At 37.6% G+C, this 19,341-nt stretch overlaps 1 protein-coding gene across 1 annotated transcript; it reads left to right on the top strand.

The window, feature by feature from the left end:
* The first annotated feature begins 6,345 nt into the window (after positions 1-6,345).
* LOC102707693 (putative aldehyde oxidase-like protein) lies at positions 6,346-18,436 on the top strand. The gene is made up of 10 exons (XM_006657550.3): positions 6,346-6,595; positions 11,398-13,050; positions 13,164-13,426; positions 13,560-13,769; positions 14,330-14,548; positions 14,905-15,870; positions 16,330-16,425; positions 16,561-16,659; positions 17,704-17,893; positions 17,984-18,436. Exons 1-10 carry the CDS (start codon positions 6,418-6,420, stop codon positions 18,214-18,216), a joined length of 4,107 nt encoding a protein of 1,368 aa, XP_006657613.3. The 5' UTR covers positions 6,346-6,417; the 3' UTR covers positions 18,217-18,436.
* The last annotated feature ends 905 nt before the right edge of the window (positions 18,437-19,341 follow it).

Genomic DNA, 19,341 nt, shown 5'->3' on the forward strand with positions numbered 1-19,341 from the left:
AGAGTTAGACCTAGGTCATGCTTAATTTTTCTTAGAACAAGTAGCACAAGGGATCACAATTTAATCAATGATAGACCAGAATAGTTGTTGTTCATGATTCAATACCAAGTCGGGGTTAATGCCAACTAAAATATTGATTAATAGTGGGCTGTGGGTGCATGGTTTTGAGAGTCGCACCAATGTCAATTAAGGACCGGTCCGTAGGAAACCATGAAAGTTATTTTAGTACTAACCACAAGCCAAAGTGGGCAATGGTGGGGTCTGAAGTGTAATTACAAACTATTCGACGTACCCAGGCTAGAGTGAGTGTGATGAAGTATGTATGGACCCTGGGATGGTCTATGCTGCCTCTTGATTCGCCTAGGCCCAAGACAGGATGCCCGACTTGGTTTAAAGGAAGGAGCAAAACCTGGAGTATGATGCGATCAAATAGGGAGGATTATGCGATGGGTCCTATCACAATTTCCTATCTGGTGTGCACGTCGGCGCACGTTTAAGTGTAGTGGAACTGTGTCTTGTGGATACATCTCTTATTAGAGTAAACCTATTCGAATAGTCATGCCCACAGTTAAAGTCGAACTGCCAGATTCACTGCAATTAGTCTCGCTCTAATAGCCTGATTAATCTGGAACTAGTTTGGGACTACCGCAACATAGTGTAACGTTGGGCAGTGGTTGGGCATATCGCAACGTGGTGTAACGTTGGACAGTGATGTTGGTATTTCAATTTTTTATTTACTTTATTCTATTTCCAACACGGTTGTTTATTAAATGTTGCTCTATACAATTAACCCTAGCCTATCCTTATGATCCAATACATCATTTATTACTCCTCTTTCGTGCTACTTATTGACTACATACCATGGTTTGTATTTAGCCTTACATATAATTTCCCTTTTCAGATGTAGAGTACAAATCGGATGGAGGTAATTCCCAGGAGTGAAACTAATCCTATCGTTAAGAGTTGCATGTGGACGAGAGTCGTCGCTTCACTGGAGTTTGCTAGCTAGTCAACCTTTATCTTTTTCCCGCTGCATGTCGTTACATTATTTATTCAATTTCAGTTCCTTTTAAGACCGAGGTTATGTAATCAACATTATCAATTTGTGTACTTTGGCTAGTCCTAGATAGGAGTTTTAATGCATATTTTAGTCTAGAAATTCATATATGAAATTTCTCTGGGTGTGACACCCTTGTAATCAAATCCCTCAAGGACAACAAACAAACAACTCGTACCTGTTTGATCCGAAAATGCTAGGCTAAACTCTAGCCGGTAGGAGTAGGTTCAAATATTTGAAACTAGATAATCCCCTATCTTGTGTCTTACTTCTGTTCTCACTTGCCAACCTATTTATTATTGTCGATGAATACATCAGCACATTATAACATAATTAACAAGTATCCTACCTATTTAGGCTGTGTTCTTTATTTGGTCAAGTAATCGGCATGTAAAATGTAACATTAGATTAACATATAACTATTTAATTATTAGCTGTAAAACTTAAAAATAGATTTATATGATTTTTTAAGCAAGTTTAATATATTCTTTTATGAAAAACATATCGTTTATTAGTTCGAGAAGTGTGCTTTGCGAAAAATGAGAAAATATGTGTTAAAAGACTGGGGTAAACAACACGGGCTTAGTTTAAAAGGCAGTGCATGCCGGCTCTGCTCCATGACTCCACGCTTTATTAGCTGGTCGAGCCAACATAGATGTGCAGTGAGCATTACCAACGACCTTCTCCCTCGGTGCCACCTTGTGATTTGTAATCTCTCCAACTAATCGTACCATGCGTTATATATTTTACAACAAAATCAGTGATGGTCGGTCGATGGACAGCAAATTAGAATGCTCTTTTAATTATTAGTTTCCATACACATATAACACCTTAATTAGTTCAAACTTCTAATTATGCGTGTAAGGAATCACAGTACACTACTATAGCTTTCGTGTAGAAGAAGTGCGTTGTCGATGATGAATATGCATGATTGGTTATATTTACATGACTTTTTTTAGCATTTAAAATCATTTTCCCGAGTACCGATGCAAGATTGCCAATATTATACGCAAAAGATATGCATGCGACGGTGACGCCAATTAATGATCCTGCTGCTTGTTGACTCTAAGCTGGATAAGATCTCATTTTTGCTTGGATATATATATTCTATTCGTACGTGAGGTGGAGCGACTTGTAGTCCAGGACGTACATCTCGAATATATATATATATAGATGTATATGTAATCGATTTTCTTTTCAATGCACGCAACGATATGGTGTTTGCAAACGTGTGCTCTGTCTGTTTTTGTGTTAGTATAATACTCTCCGTTTCTAAATTTTTGACGCCGTTGACTTTTTTATACACGTTTGACTTGTCATTTTATTTAAAAAAATTACATAATTATTAATTATTTTTATGTCATTTCATTAATTGTTAAATATACTTTTATGCATATATATAACTTTATATATTTTATAAAAGAATCTGAATAAAACGAATGGCTAAATATGTGTCAAAAAGTCAACGGCGTTAAATATTTAGGGACGGAGACAGTATATCGCAAGCGTGGATCAATGACATACAGCAACAGACACATGCATATCAAGATAATGAAGCAGGGAACTTAATGTAGCTACTAGTATTATATTTGATGTGTGTGAGAGAGAGATATTCGATCGGTGTGTAACGTTCTCTTGATTCTTTTTAATCGTCCTCACTCTAAGTTTAATTAATTTCTGTCAGCCTAAAAATGAAGGAGTTTTATTTGAGCTAGGGGCTATATTCCTGGAAGTGTGTCTTTGCTTTGCTGTGGGTCTAGCTCTCTCATGTGGTAGGAACGACAATATGGTTGGCTAAACCAAGGGTTAATATCCTCTGTACTGCACATAGCTGTCGCTGACATGTGGACCTAGAGTTCCCATGTTCCAGAAAGCGCTAGACCTCCCATGCATAAAGTCACCACATTAAAAAAAAGTATTGCGAAGGATCTTATTTCAGGACATGCATTTTTTTGCAATGGTCACCAAGACCCCTCTGTAACCCTCTTGCTTTCACCCTTCATAGTCCAACACATGCGTCGTATGCAGCTATTGACATCAACATTGTGTAAGATTATTTAGTGGATTTGGTTAAGGAAATGCATAATCAGTCGATGGAAAACTTATCGAGAAGAGTCCGAGTTTGAGAAGTAATCTTGAAAACCATGGGATGGCGGAATATAACTTCTATCTACTTAGTATGCAAGATTTAGTAATTTTCCTTTATATTTAGTAAGTTTTGTCTCGTATCCGATTAGGATTTTGTTTTCTTTTGGGTTTAGGACATACATGTTAAGTCTGATTAGGACTAGATTTTTTTTATCTTTAGGAAACATGTGTCATATCCAATAAGGATTAGATTAAGAGTCTGATCAGGAGTTGTGTGTTTCCTTTTATCTTTATGAAATATGTGTCGTGTCCAATATAAACTAGTATTCACACATGGGTATAAATATGTACACCTGGAGTTACTGTATCTACATCTACACATATCAAATACAAATTTTGGCGCATCGCCACCCTCCCTCTCGAAGTTTATCACCAGCGGAACTTGGCACCTAACGCGGGGCTGCATTACTTCAATCTCTGGTGGAGGGATAAGTCCTATGTTCTGTTGGCCCCGATAGTCATATCAGCTAGATCAAAATTGTCTTGGTTTGGTCTAATCTTCTGATCTATCTATATGATTGCTAGTTATCGATCAGTTTTAGCTTAAGATTGATCTAGTCGATCACTTTTGGTGATTTACGTAGATTTGATATTTGTTGTTTGACATATACAATCTAATACTATCTCGGTTCGCTCTGATCTATTAGATTACGTTTAACAAATAGTTTATATCAGTTCAATGTATCTTGCTCATTGTTTTATTAGAGTTCTAGCCGACAAGTTATCAATCATCACCTCATTAGCTTGATAGCAATCTTGATCTATTTAGTATCTTGCACGACATTGCTAGCGTAATCATGAACTGTCTTGATTCGGTCCGATCTTCTAAGGTTATTCCTAGTAAGCTAAGCTAGATATTTTTTAGATAATGGTTGATCATCAATTGGTTATAGTCGATAATCCTTTCTAGCCTATATACTCATTGTATTTATATCAATAGAATAGCCAATTGTCTTACGATATTGCTTCGATACCAATATGCTTTCAGTTAGACCAATAGTTATTTGTATTGCATCGGCTTATGAGGATTACATACAAGTTGGTTTTGGCCGATCATAGCACATGGTTCATTGTTTATTTAATTATTCGAGTCCATTCATCTCGGACTTCCAGGAGATCCAAGCTTTCAACAGTCGATTGTTGAACCTATTGGCTAAAAGCTACCATGTCGACATCATATCATTTGAGTTCCGTATATCTATCGGCTCCATAGTCGATCGACTTTTATTCTTTAGCTTGTTAGTTATAGGATTAAATTGACTGACACACCCACACCTCTTCTAATAATTTAGATCATGCACTGGAGTGACGCACTTTCTCTCAGGACTTCACATGCATTCAACCCACTAGATCAAATAGATTTGGCATCGACAGCAGCATCCAACAAGATCCCTCCGTAACCCTCTCGCTTTCACCCTTTGTAGTCCAACGACCGTGTGAAGATCAAATCGTAGCTTCTCATGCAAAATAATAACAATAATAAGATATCTTGGACAGAAATCAAATTGATAACGATTTAATAATTAATAATCCATTGTACCAGCTCTAAATTATTTGTAAACAGCTATCATAGAGTACGTTGCGTTCCTATTGTAGATCGATAACCCCGTTTTCAAAGAAAAGTACAACAAATATGGCGAGGCTTATAAGTCAACACAGTACTAATAAATGCAATTTGGTTTTAACAAGACGTTATGTACTAAAAATAGAGGAAACACAAACAAACTGGAGAATGGGTACTAGTAGCGTTTACCTCTTCTGTGTTCTAAAATATAAGCACCACATTATTCAAATTTTATAGCATAATAGAAACATTTCTACACTACCTTTGATAATTTGTTTGATTACAATGTTTTTATAACCAAACAAGTGTTTGGAACCAAAAAAAATAATTAATCATTGAAGCGAATATACATAATAATCTTTTGGTGTGTGTATATATATACACATACCGATACACTCCTCATTCCTAAATATTTGACTCCATTGACTTTTTGACATACATTTTACTATTGGTTTTGTTTAAATTTTTATAAAATATGTAAAACTATATATATGCATAAAAGTATATTTAACTATGATATAAAAATAATTAATAACTATACAAATTATTGAATAAGACAAATGGTCAAACATGTATAAAAAAATTAGCAGTTTCAGATATTTAGGGAGAAAAGAGAGTATAATATAAACGGCACCACACGTACGGTACGTCGGTCACACTCGCCCCGGTATGGGAGTCGTCCCGGCCAGCCCTCTCTCCTGCTCGTCGCTCGCGCGTGCAGCACGCACCACACCGCCCGGGCCGGCCGGGGAGCAAAATCCAATCGATCCGCAAGTCACCCATACCGCAGGCCAGCTGCGTGTGCGTGTAGGGACGATAATAGATCGGGTTTGGTGTGGGTAGAAAAATTACTCATCCGTCAACTCAAAGGTTGTGGATAGAATTTTTTACCCGTACCTACGGGTAAAATATGATACCTGTACCTGAACTCATTGGGTACTGGGTACCCGTCGGGTGTATCATTTCACATGTAAAAAGCACATTAAAATAATCATTTCAACATATTCATAATATAATATTGCATCACACATAAAAAGTTTAACAAATACCGTAATAAAATATTACAACAAATACAACAAACTAATCATAGTAGCACATTATGTAATGTTGAGATTCAACCATTCAATATTACATCATACATCAAAAGTTCAAGACATGTATCACATCAAAATTTTTAGTAAAAAGGGAGTACATCACAAATATTATTACATGACTAGCATAATAAAACTTTAGCCAAAATTCAATATATAAGCTACGTTTGGGTACCCGACATGTTACCCGCGGGTGGAAAAAAATACGCGTCCGTACCCGTATTAATTTAGGTCGGGCATGGATACTACCATGACTAAAAAATTGAACGCGTACCGTTCCCATCGGTCGGGTACCCGCTAACTATCCCTACGTGGTGCGTGCGTGTCCGTCGATCGTCTCCCTCGCGCCCGTCGCCATCTCCTGGAGATAGCTGCTAGCTACTCGCCGTCACGCAACCCGAGTCGACGCACACATGGCCACCCTATCCCAGATCGAGGTCGCATGCACTAGCTAGCATTTAACTCCTCCGCTCCAACTGCTCGGCCCACCGCCGGGCGCGCCGCTGGCTAGCTCTCTCCCTGCTGCCATAGCTAGCTAGCTACACGAAACGCCCGCCATGGCGATGATGACGATGATGAGGAAGAAGGTGGTGGCGCCGATGGAGCGGGTGGTGTTCGCGCTGAACGGGGAGCGGCAGGAGGTGTCCGCCGCCGAGGTGGACCCGTCGACGACACTGCTGGAGTTCATCCGCACCTCCACGCCATTCAAGGGCCCTAAACTCGGCTGCGGAGAAGGTATATGCTTATACTAGCATCTGCATAGCTAGATATTTATGCTTTGCTACGGATAAAAATAAACTAGCATCTGTTGGAATAAGTTGATCGTGAGATTTTTCAAACTTTTATCCTACCCCTTAATTGTGCTAGCATTATAATGGCTTTGTATTATAAGCAAAAATAATATGTTAATAGTGTGTTGAATGATTTTTGAGCATTAACACTATTTGTCTTAATTTCAAATGAGTCATATTTGCACCAAGCTAGCAGTACATATGTGCTCTGTCTGCTCTGCTGCCAGAATTCTGCACTCGAGTTGATCGATCACAGCATGTTCATCACTAGTCTCTTTGGTGACTGATAACTAGCTACTTTTAATTTCTCAATTAATCATGTCAAGAAATCAACCATGGTGAAGGCGCATCATGCAGCGCGGGTTACAAGTATATATAACTACTAGAACTGGAATTAATCAATTTATTACACCTTCGATGCTTTTAATTATTAGCATCTCGTGCTCTTATGTGTTCATAGCCTCAGGATCTCTGTGGTTTATTTTAAATATGATCCCACATAATGGATCTAACAATACTATTGCCAACTTACATACAGTAGGTAGTCAATCACGATCTGAAATTTCAGTAGCAGATGTATATATAAGGTGCATATATAGAAAGCAAATTTCAGTAGGGACAGATTAAGAAGCGTCTGCAATCACATTTTGTCTTCGGAAATCGATATAGGCCACGTCCAGCCTCCTCCTCATTTTTCACGTGTACGCTTCCTGAACTGATAAACGGTGTATTTTTTTAAAAAATTTTATTAGAAAAGTTGTTTTAAAATATCATATTAGTCTATTTCATATTTTTTTAATAATTAATAATTAATTATATATAAATCTATTATTATATTTTCCGATAAGTTAACTTTTATCTTACTGCAAGACGGCCCTAGATCCGAAAGTAGCAGATGTGATCGTGACGACGTGATGGGTCCCTTTTTTTTTTCACTTACGGTGCATGTCAGTGTGACACAGATGTTTCATTTTCTTGTTTTTTTTCGAAACATTTCATTTCCTTTTTTAGGTACACAAGTTATTTTGATACATGCACTCCGAACTTGTTGTGTCGATGTGTGTTTCTATGTCACGTCACTGAATTGGGAACATGTGTAATTTCTCTTCTGGTACAAAAGCAAAGCACACTCCAACTAAGATGTATTCCTCTTGTTAAGTATAATTGGACGTACGTGCACACCTATGTACATACTTAATATGTTTTTTTTATTTTATACAGTTAACGTTTGTAGGTTTATGTTTGATCATTCGTCTTATTTAATATATATAATTATTAATCATTTTGTTATGAATTAATATTAAATAAACATCAATAACGACATAATATATTTGTATAAAATTTAAATAAAATGAATTGTTAAATATAGATTTAAAAATGAACGACTTCAAATAAAAAGTAAAGAGAGTGGTAGGTAATCTTTCAAAGATGTCTCGGATTCAAAATCGATTAGATCGTGCAATTTCCCATACATATACACAAGAGGGTTACATATCACACTCAAAGAGGGGCCAGCTAGAAGTTGTGATACGACTCTTTTGACAACTCCAAACATAAAACTCTCGGTACGTGATCATAGGCATATATCAGAGCTAGGTGACAGCCTCCTTTCTACTATGTTTGTTTGTGTGTGGTGTTGGTCCAATCGATCATGAAAACTTTGTACTAGGTAGCTCAGCCTTCATTCTTTTAACCACACATGGATCACATGGTTCCATCGGTTACAAGTCGCTGTTGATTGCTTCATTCGTGTCTAATCAGATCTTTTTTTATCGGTACCTTTTTTTTTTCTATATGTAAAATTTTCGAGCTATTTGTCACTGCTACGGTACCAAGTTTATATATTTACCATTTTATACGTATATAACATGTTACATATTTTTCATCTTACATGTCTATGACATATATATTTTAATTAGACTCATATGCCATACACACATGGATTAAACGTCACATACTTCCTCCATATTTGTAGTACGACGCTACTGATTTTCGGATTTACAATTAACCGTTCGTCTTATTTAAATTTTTATTCAAATATGCAAAGTTATAAGTCATATTTAAAGTTTCTACAATAAAAAAATTAAATTATCACAAAATAATTAATAATCATATATTTTTAATAATACAAATATTTAAATATAAACATAAAAGTCAACAACGTCGTATAGAAGAGTGGCAAATAGTTAGTTATTGCAAAATTTTCTCCGTATAGTTATTATGCATGTACTCGATTAATTTCCCATTTTTTCCCACCGAAACCACTGCAATTAATCTTTCTTGATTGGAGATTTATATCGTGTCACGACTTATGAAATCGCGTTCAGTTTGGGTCATCGATCTAAACATGCTATATTAATTTGCCATTTGTCAGTTAGAGAAACTCTAATATCATGATCTTAAGAAGTATCGAAGATTCGATAGATATATAGACAGAATATAATGATGCTGTCCCGTCTCTTTCGGATAATGTCACATTGACACTGAGATTAATTATTAGTTTTATTTTTGACATGAGGAAGATTAATCATTAAATAGCAGGTAACATGTCCGTTTCTCTGGAACAAAACGGGATTACTCTGTACTATATATCTCTTGATTTACACATAAATATAAATATATATACCTATCAAGCTGTTTGTTTGAAGTGTCCGTAAATTACTGTTTGAGAAAGATGTTATGACATAGTAATAGTAGTAAATAAATGGAATGGTTGCATTAGGCAGAAAACACCCCAAGCTCTGTCGGATTGGCTTTGAGATCTGTGTATCTAAAGGATCGTGAATGGGTGATCTCCTTTTGCCTCTGCTTGCTCAGATCAATATATATGCTCATCCGCTATCTGTACCGACCCCTGGACCTCACTATTGTCGGCAAGGACCTCCGAATTGATCCAGACTTTGATTGTTCCTAATAGAAACAGAACACGATCATTTCCTATTCACTTGCGCGATTCACGACCCCTCGTCGCCACCTCCTATGTCTAGGCCCAATCAACTCCCCTTTTTCTCATCACTCACCAACCCAGAAACCCAAACAACTAGAGAAGAGTAGCCGGATCTCACGGAGCAAAACAGAAGGTCAAAAATTAATCTACATGGAAATCCTCTCAAAATTATCATTTTTTATGTGCTGATACGGTTTTATGTTTGCTTAGATGGATAAAATAATCTAATTTTTTATTTGATTGGATAGATGAGGATGGATGGACGTATTGAATTACTAATAAATAATAATATAGATTAATTATCATAGTTCTTATCTATCACCATTAATTAACACTAATATAAACTTGTAATTACAAATTGATATGAAAACAAACTAATTATCACTAAACAATCACTAATGATCAATTTGGCGGAACATCTTCGTAGAATATTGCCTTTCTCGGTCACTATATCCAATTTTATATACGCACCGAATACATCAAAAATCTAAAGAGCCATCTTTCATCAAGCATATTCCACCGACCACATACACCCTTAGCAATTTCGTAAATAAATCTGTAATGAGGATTTTTTACGCACCGAAGTGCAATCGAAGATTCAGGTTGGCCCACTAGAAACCGTGGAAGCAACAAGAGACTCCTGCCAAAAATCGCCAAAACCCCAACTCCAGCTGATCTCCGCTCTCCCATCCCCATGGCGCGGTGCACCCCATCAGCCGGCAAGCACGGCGGCGCCCCGCGCCCCGCGCCCCTTCAGGATCCAGTGCTTGGCGCTCGCGTCTCTGGCGGCGCCTTCCACACTGCCATGCCGTCTGCCCGCTTCGCCCCCCGCGCCTTCCCCTCCTCCTGGGATTCACGAGCTCGATGAGGTAACTCGCCGGACCAGTTTCGGTAGACGCGGCCGGAGTTCTAGATGCAGTTTTCCTGGCGGGCTAGCTTGTTTTGCTGGGGGAGCTGCTTGCTTACAGGGATTGGACATTTGGGTTTCTGAGGTTGTGAATTGTTGATTTCTGACGTTGGTGCTTTGGCACATTTTAGAGCGGTGTCAGGTTTGGGTTATTTTCTGGAATTACCAGAATTTGGCAGATGTGTTACGAAATGTGTTTGGTTTGTTCCCATGCTAAACATTGATAATGTCAAAATTTGGTAAGATTACAAATGTATTGGTTGTCTTTACTACAGAAAAAAAGTCCCACGTCGTTTCATAGGAAATAAAATTTGTGCTTTGAGCTAACTATTTTCTTGTCAAGTATAGTTCCGTTACGAAGCACATGTATGTGACTAGTTTGTTGGAAAATGTCACTTTGAGCTTTGCCTTTGAGGGGCTTATAGTATTCGAGGGGGTTAGCTCACACTATTTTAATTGCCTGGGAGAGAATTGGGAGGGAGTTTCCTGTGTAGACAATTTGCAGTTCTTTTTTGCATGGAAATTTGCTGTTATTCATTTTTACTAAAAAGTGTATGTTCATATATTCCAATAATTTGAACTTCTCCTGTTAAACAGGGGATTGCCATGATTGATCCCACCATTACCACAGAATTCACCCACGGTTTGTATGATGCTAATGGCCGTGACTATTATTTCCTTTTGTAAAATTATTTTGTTCTTTTGTGAGTTTTTTTGGTTATTTTGTTTGATTCAAGTATTGAAAAAAACAAGAACAGCAAGTGTGATGGTTCTAGTTCAGTGTTCTTTCGATTCAGTTCTGCAATTCCTTTAACATGTGAAATAGATAGCAGGTTATAAATATAACATGTCATGAGTTATTCATTGTTTCATATTTTTTGCATTAATGCAGGTGGATGTGGGGCTTGTGTAATCCTTGTAGCCAAGTATGATCCAAAGACAGATGAAGTGACTGAATTCAATGCAAGCTCATGTCTAACACTCCTTTATAGTATACATTTCTGTTCAATTATCACCACTGAGGGTCTGGGGAATACCAAAAATGGCTTTCATGCTATTCAGAAAAGAATGTCTGGATTTCATGCCTCCCAGTGTGGTTTCTGCACCCCTGGTATGTGCATGTCTATTTTCTCCTCTCTTATCAATGCCGACAAATCTAAGGAGCCTGAACCACCAAAAGGATTCTCAAAGCTATCTGTATCAGAAGCAGAAAGGTCTTTCTCAGGCAACATGTGCCGATGCACTGGTTACCGACCAATTGTTGATGCCTGCAAAAGTTTTGCTTCAGATGTTGACTTGGAGGATCTAGGCCTTAATACATTCTGGAAAAAAGGTGACAAGTACCCAGATGTTAGCAAATTGCCAAACTACACACTTGGTGGTGGAATCTGTACCTTCCCGGATTTCCTTAAATCCGAGATCAAAGCATCATTAGATTATATGAATGATGCTACTGTTTCAAGCCCCAGGGAGGGATGGTATTGTCCCAAAAGTATCAAACAATACTTTAAGTTAGTAAATTCTAGTTTATTTAGTGAAAGCTCAGTGAAAGTGGTGGTTGGCAACACAAGTGCTGGTGTTTATAAGGATCAAGACCTTTTTGACAGGTATATTGACATTGCAGGAATTCCAGAACTTTCATCTATTGTAAGGAAAGACAAGGGCATTGAAATTGGAGCAGCTACGACAATTGCCAGGACCATTGAAATTCTTAAACAAGAAAGTGAATCCATATCATCTCCACATGGGAGTGTGGTTTTCAGAAAACTTGCTGATCACATGAGCAAAGTTGCTTCACCATTTGTCCGGAACACAGCAAGCATTGGAGGAAACATAATTTTGGCACACAAATACCCTTTTCGCTCTGACATTGCTACCATACTTCTTGGTGCCGCTGCAACAGTTAGTCTCCAGGTTTCTTCAAAAACACTACATGTTACTTTGGAACAGTTCCTTGAGCAACCTCCTCTTGATCACAGTACTTTACTTCTCAATATATTTATTCCACATTGGGCTTCAGACTGTAATAAAGATAATACTTTGATATTTGAAACTTATCGAGCAGCTCCTCGTCCTCTCGGCAACGCTGTTTCATATGTTAATTCTGCTTTTCTGGGACATGTTACCTTGGATAAATCATCAGGTGATAATGTATTAAGTAACCTGCACTTGGCTTTTGGTGCCTATGGAACTGAGCATGCTATTAGAGCAAGGAAGGTTGAGGAGCACCTGACAGGAAAAATACTTACTGCATCTGTTGTGCTTGAAGCAGTGAAGTTGCTTAGAGAAACAGTTGTACCAATGGAAGGAACAACTCATCCCGAATACAGAGTTAGTGTGGCTGTTGGATTTCTTTTCAGTTTCCTCTCTCCACTTTGTAAAAGCATGATAGAGCCTGAAAAAATTCAGAATATTTCTGAAGATTTGGTAGATAATGATGTCCATAACATGCCATTGTCTTCACGAAGGGAAGCACTTTCCGGTGATGAATATAAACCTGTTGGAGATCCAATCAAGAAGTATAAAGTTGAGCTTCAAGCTTCTGGTATGTGGTAATCTAATTACATTGCATTTTGCATTTACAAAAATAACAAAAGTGATATTTTTCTATGAGTCCTTCTTAGAGAATTAGATATAAACTACTCTTGTGCAATGCAGGAGAGGCTGTATATGTAGATGATATTCCTGCTCCAAAGAATTGCCTATACGGAGAATTTGTTTACAGCACACAACCTCTTGCTTCTGTGAAAAGTATAAATTTCAAACCTTCTTTGGCATCAAAGAAGATCATTACTTTTGTTTCTGCCAAGGATATTCCAACTGGTGGACGAAATATTGGATCAACATTCTTGTTTGGGGATGAAGAACCACTATTTGCTGATCCAATTGCTGAGTTTGCTGGACAAGCTCTTGGTGTTGTGGTACTTATCTTCTCATATTTTTAATATTTTAGCCTTAACAGAAAACTGTTCTATTATGAGACAATTTTTTGGATTTTATTTATGGGTTTGTTTTCTTCCATATTCATCACACTGAAACATGATGCTTACTCAGATTGCAGAAACACAACGATATGCTGATATGGCAGCAAAACAGGCAGTTGTTGAATATAGCACAGATGGTTTAAAGGCACCAATCTTAACAGTAGAACAAGCTGTGCAAAATAATAGCTATTTCCAGGTTCCACCTGATAGGGCTCCCAAGGAAGTTGGTGATTTTTCTAAGGGCATGGCAGAAGCTGACCACAAGATCATATCAGAAGAAGTATGTCAATTTTACTTTCCATGTGGTTCCTCTGAATACCATCTTAGTTGCATTATTAACAGATGAGTGGGAGTTATGAGATACTCTTCTACTTCTACCAAGCATCCGCATGTTTTTTTTTGTTGAAACCAGTGAACAGAAACATACTATTACTTCATTCTCTTTGTGACATTGTTGGAGTGCATGATACCTTTTCTTTTCAGATATAACTAGAATATCAGAACAATTTTCTTATCAGATTATGAACTGTTAACTGTATATTTATAATATTTTTTTTAAATTGTGAACTGTTAGCTATATAACCATGATAATTTTCTTAAAAAGGATGAAATGTTACCGTGTTTATACTTGATCCTTGAAACAAATTTTGATGGGTACCAGTTAATTTGGAAACTGTAATTGCAATAATATACTTGAAAGTAAATGCTACTCCCTGTTACTGACGTGACCAATTTGCAATCGAACTGACCAATTTGTTTATGCTGTATAGTAAGACTAATCAAAAACAAGGTAGGATAAATATTTTCTTGTGTAATAATACATGACATTGATGATTACAGGTCAAACTTGCTTCTCAGTACTATTTCTATATGGAAACACAGACAGCACTAGCAATTCCAGATGAAGATAAGACCATTACAGTATACAGTTCATCACAATTCCCTGAGCTCGCACAGAATGTCATTTCCAAGTGTCTCGGCATTCCATTCAACAGTGTACGTGTCATTACCAGAAGGGCTGGAGGTGGCTTTGGTGGAAAGGCAGTCAGATCACTCCATGTGAGAATCTAGATAATTATCAGTCTAGTAATTGCTATGTTTTACTATGAAGGGGAATTTATAGTGCTTTTACATTTTCCATGTCATTCACGTTCATGAACTCTTGGCTAGTTTCCAACAACTGTTTCAGAATGTTCTTGTTTCCACTTGCACTTAAATCCCCCCTGAATTAAGAAGCATTAGATCTTTACTGTGCTGAATACTGGTTTGATAATCCTATTATGCATTCTTTGATTTTTCTTCCAACAAAATGTTTATAGGAAGTACCGATGCTCTTACCATGAAATGAACTCCATGAAAGAAAGAACAACTAAAGTCTTACGTGTTGATTCTGACTGATCCATATGCTTTTGTAGATTGCAACAGCAGCTGCACTCTGTGCACACACATTACATCGTCCTGTCCGCATGTATCTCAATCGCAATACTGACATGGTCATGGTTGGTGGTCGGCACCCGATAAAAGCCCGTTACTCTGTTGGTTTCAAGTCTGATGGGAAAATTACTGCCTTGCACCTGGACATACTACTAAATGCCGGGATATCTGCTGATGCAAGCCCAGTAATACCAGGTACTATTATATCAGGTCTGAAGAAGTACAACTGGGGTGCACTTTCATTTCACATCAAACTCTGCAAAACAAACAACACATCCAAATCAGTGATGCGTGCTCCTGGAGATACACAAGGGTCTTTCATTGCTGAAGCCGTCATTGAGCATGTTGCTTCAGTACTCTCCCTTGACGCAAACACCATCAGGCAAAAGAATTTTCACACCTATGATAGCCTTGTTTTGTTCTACCCAGATAGTGCAGGCGAATCTTCGACATACACATTACATTCTATTTTTGATAGATTAGCTTCGACTTCTAGCTACTTGCAACATGTTGAATCCATCAAGAAGTTTAACAGTTGCAATAAGTGGCGAAAGCGGGGCATTTCTTCTATCCCCCTCATTTTTAAGGTAGAACCAAGACCGGCACCTGGAAGGGTTTCTGTGCTCACTGATGGCTCCATTGTTGTTGAGGTTGGAGGAATCGAACTTGGGCAAGGACTGTGGACGAAAGTACAACAGATGACAGCTTTTGCTTTGGGACAGTTGTGGCCTAAGGGGTGTGAAGGTCTTCTTGACAGAATCCGTGTTCTTCAATCTGATACATTGAACTTAATTCAAGGTGGTCTTACTGCTGGCAGCACTACATCTGAATCTAGCTGTGCAGCAATTCTTCAGGCGTGCAACATGCTGATTGACAGATTAAAGCCAGTCATGGATAGGCTGCAATCACAGTCAGTCACAGTCTCATGGGATACATTGATTTCCCAGGTGATTTCTGTTTTCTATAATTTCTATTTTATGCAGAGCAAACTAGAATACCATTTTTTCATGTAAGTGAACAATGTCCCCACTAGCAAATTCATCCAATTGCTGCAATGTTATAAGAACCCCAGAAAAAATAATCATGCAGTAAATAGTTCTCAATTCTTGCTATCAATTGAAATACAAATTCATTCCAATATCAAGAAAGAGAAAAAGGAGACCTACCCATTGTCTGCTTGCAATATCGCTGGTCTTTCTCCATCATGATATCATAGAAGAATTTTAAATTTATTTTCTGTGGACTTAGAGAATTTTTATTGCTACATTTATGATCATCTTAAGAATTCTTGACATCATGTGATGTGATGTACTTTGCTAATAGATAGGTTGGTTCCCCTTGGCAGCAGTTTCCTGTCTGTTAATATGCTACACTTCACCATTATGTAATTACAAGTTCACACGCAGGCCTCTCAGGAAAATGTTAATTTGTCAGCGAGCACATACTGGGTACCTGACCAAGACTCCAACTTTTATTTGAATTATGGAGCTGGTACAAGTGAGGTGCGTAAATTTCGAACTGGAAGTCAGCAATGTGCAGTTCAGTTATTGCATAATTTCAATTAGCAATGCACAATTCAGCTATTGCATAATTTCTATATGCAATCCTTTTTTATGCTGAAAATATCCTGGATGCAGGTTGAGATTGATCTTCTTACTGGAGCAATTACCATACTAAGGAGTGATCTTATCTATGACTGTGGCAAAAGCTTGAATCCTGCTGTAGATTTGGGCCAGGTTTGCTACATATTTCAGTTCAAAGTATTATTTCTTGTGTGTTATATAAATGGATCTTTTTACAGTGCACCCAAGTTATTATGGACCCTCCATCCAATATTAATCCAATGGCTAATAATTATCTTACCTCATAGGGGGTAAGAATTATTTATTATCGTTAAATGGCAATAAAAGCCAATTATTGCCTTCTAATGAGGAATGAAAGGAAGTTTCCTTGTTTAAAATTTTATGAAATTCAAAATTCAGTTAATTAAACTAATGATTTTTGTAACTCATTTTCATGATGTTGAATACATTTTTGTATGCTATATGATGAACTTTTATACTATTTGCCTTCAATTCAAAACATTCAAAATATTTTTAAATGCGTCCAATTTGTATTTACATATCGATCGACAACATATAACTTGTTCATATATATATAAATTTGTTCATAATATTTTTTTTAGTATATTGATTACATGTGCAGTATATATTTTTCTTGTATTGCACACATGCACAAGAACAATGTACATCGGTACTTTCCTTTGTTGGTTAATGTATTTATGGTAGGAAAGAAAATATATTTTGAAAAAATAATCTATCAAAATTGAATGGCTAGGATTTGTCATAATTCTCTTACCTCTCTAGAGGTAAGATGGAGCACCCTAAAACATCTCTATATAAATAGAAGAGTTTTGATCACACAATTATGTATCAAGTTTTAGATGGCCATGCTCCCTTTTTATGTAATTGTTTGTTCTACTTAGTGATGGCAGATAAGAGCACACGTTTACGTCAAAAGCCTTTTACTGGCATATATAGAGTAAATCACCCAATTATATGAGCAGACATAAGTAGATGTGCTTGCAGAGCAAACTGATCAACCATGTCAGATTGGATCATTTGTCCTGATACCAAAACACAGTTTTTACTCTAAGCACCCAAAATTTTGCATGATACCAAAACACAATCTGAACCAAATATCCATAGTCATGTTTAACAAGTAATTCTAGCTTAATACATGTTGATGCATCATGTTTGATCTCTACTTCTGTCTTACAGATTGAAGGTTCCTTTATACAAGGAATTGGTTTTTTCATATACGAAGAACACCAGACAAACAGTGACGGCCTGGTTATTAGCAACAGCACCTGGGACTACAAGATCCCAAGCGTGGACACAATCCCAAAGCAGTTCAACGCAGAGGTGCTCAACACCGGACATCACAAGCACCGTGTGCTTTCTTCAAAAGGTAATAGTGCTATTTAGTTAATCTCATACGATTCTCTTGCATCTGGGAGTAAAACATTGGCTTAGGTAATTTACCTACTGCTTGTACTAGCTTCCGGGGAACCTGCCGTTGTTCTTGCAGCATCCGTCCATTGTGCGGTGCGAGAGGCGATCCGAGCAGCGAGGATAGAGTTTGCAAGTGGCACTGGATCTGGAAGCTCGTTGCTCACATTTCAGCTTGATGTCCCGGCGCCAATGACGGTGGTGAAGGAGTTATGTGGCTTGGATATTGTGGAGAAGTACTTGGAAGATCTATCTAGCCGTGGAGTTGGAGGTTGCGACTAGAGCATTATCTGCAAATACGCGGTTCAGTTGGGTATGATTGAGCGTGCCGTTTGTTTCTCCATTCACCTGGGCTTTGTAAGACAGTAAAATTCAAATGTCCGCGATATTTAGTGATTTTTCTACTACGTCTTGAATAAAAAGTTGTGCTGATATGAATCCTTATTCAACCTGGATGGAGGTCTGTATTTGTGTATAAAAAACGTTTTATGTTTATCGCGAATTTGATGGTACTGAACCACCGACATTTGTGACATTACAGCTATTGATGATATAGAAGTTTTTCCTTGTTTGAAGGTTTGTTCAAGCCAAAAGTTATTCCAAAAATTATGGAATATATTCAAGCCAAATATAATCCAAAAATTATGGAATATATGTGTACACACTCCATTCAGAATTATATCATACTGGTCCCCGATCGGCTCGTTGCACGTGCTATATTATTAATAATAAAATTGTAAACACATAATAGAATTTTAATCATATTTTACATATATTAGTTCATTTTTGAATTTTAGCTTAATAGATAAAAGGGTCTACATTATTAAAAGGTGTGCACAACTTTTTTTTTTAACTAAACCAACACTGCCAATTATATTTCATTAAGAATGAGTAAAAGCCCTAGGCTGCCTACGGGAAAAAGAAAAAACTCGTGGCCGAAACAACTTACAGGACACAAGGTACACCAAATTAAACCACCAACTAAAGACAGATAGAGCCCAAAGCGAGAAAAACAGTTGAGTTTGCCTGAAGACAACATCAAGGTTCTGATTTTGTAATAATCATGTTATCATTGTCGAGCTTGCCGCCTGCGGCACAGCAGCTCCGACTGCACGACTATTACATCATCGCCAAACAAGTTGCCCAGAGAACCAAAACCAGTAGTAATGTCCCACAGTGGACCTCAGCCCTAACTACCAAGCACCAAGACCTAAACCTAGAGAGCATCAGAACCGCTGAAAGGAGACTACAACGTGTTATCGTTGCCAAGCTTCGTCGTACTTCAAATAGTGAGGCAGCTCCGACTTCACCTAGTAGCCACGAAACAAGAGATCGAGCTATCAACTGGAAGTGGAAGGTGCTAGACTGTTAGGGCAGTGAGGGCTTCACCAAATAACCTAGGCTATC

Source organism: Oryza brachyantha, chromosome 7 (assembly GCF_000231095.2).
Source record: "Oryza brachyantha chromosome 7, ObraRS2, whole genome shotgun sequence".
NCBI classification, from domain to species: Eukaryota; Viridiplantae; Streptophyta; class Magnoliopsida; order Poales; family Poaceae; genus Oryza; species Oryza brachyantha.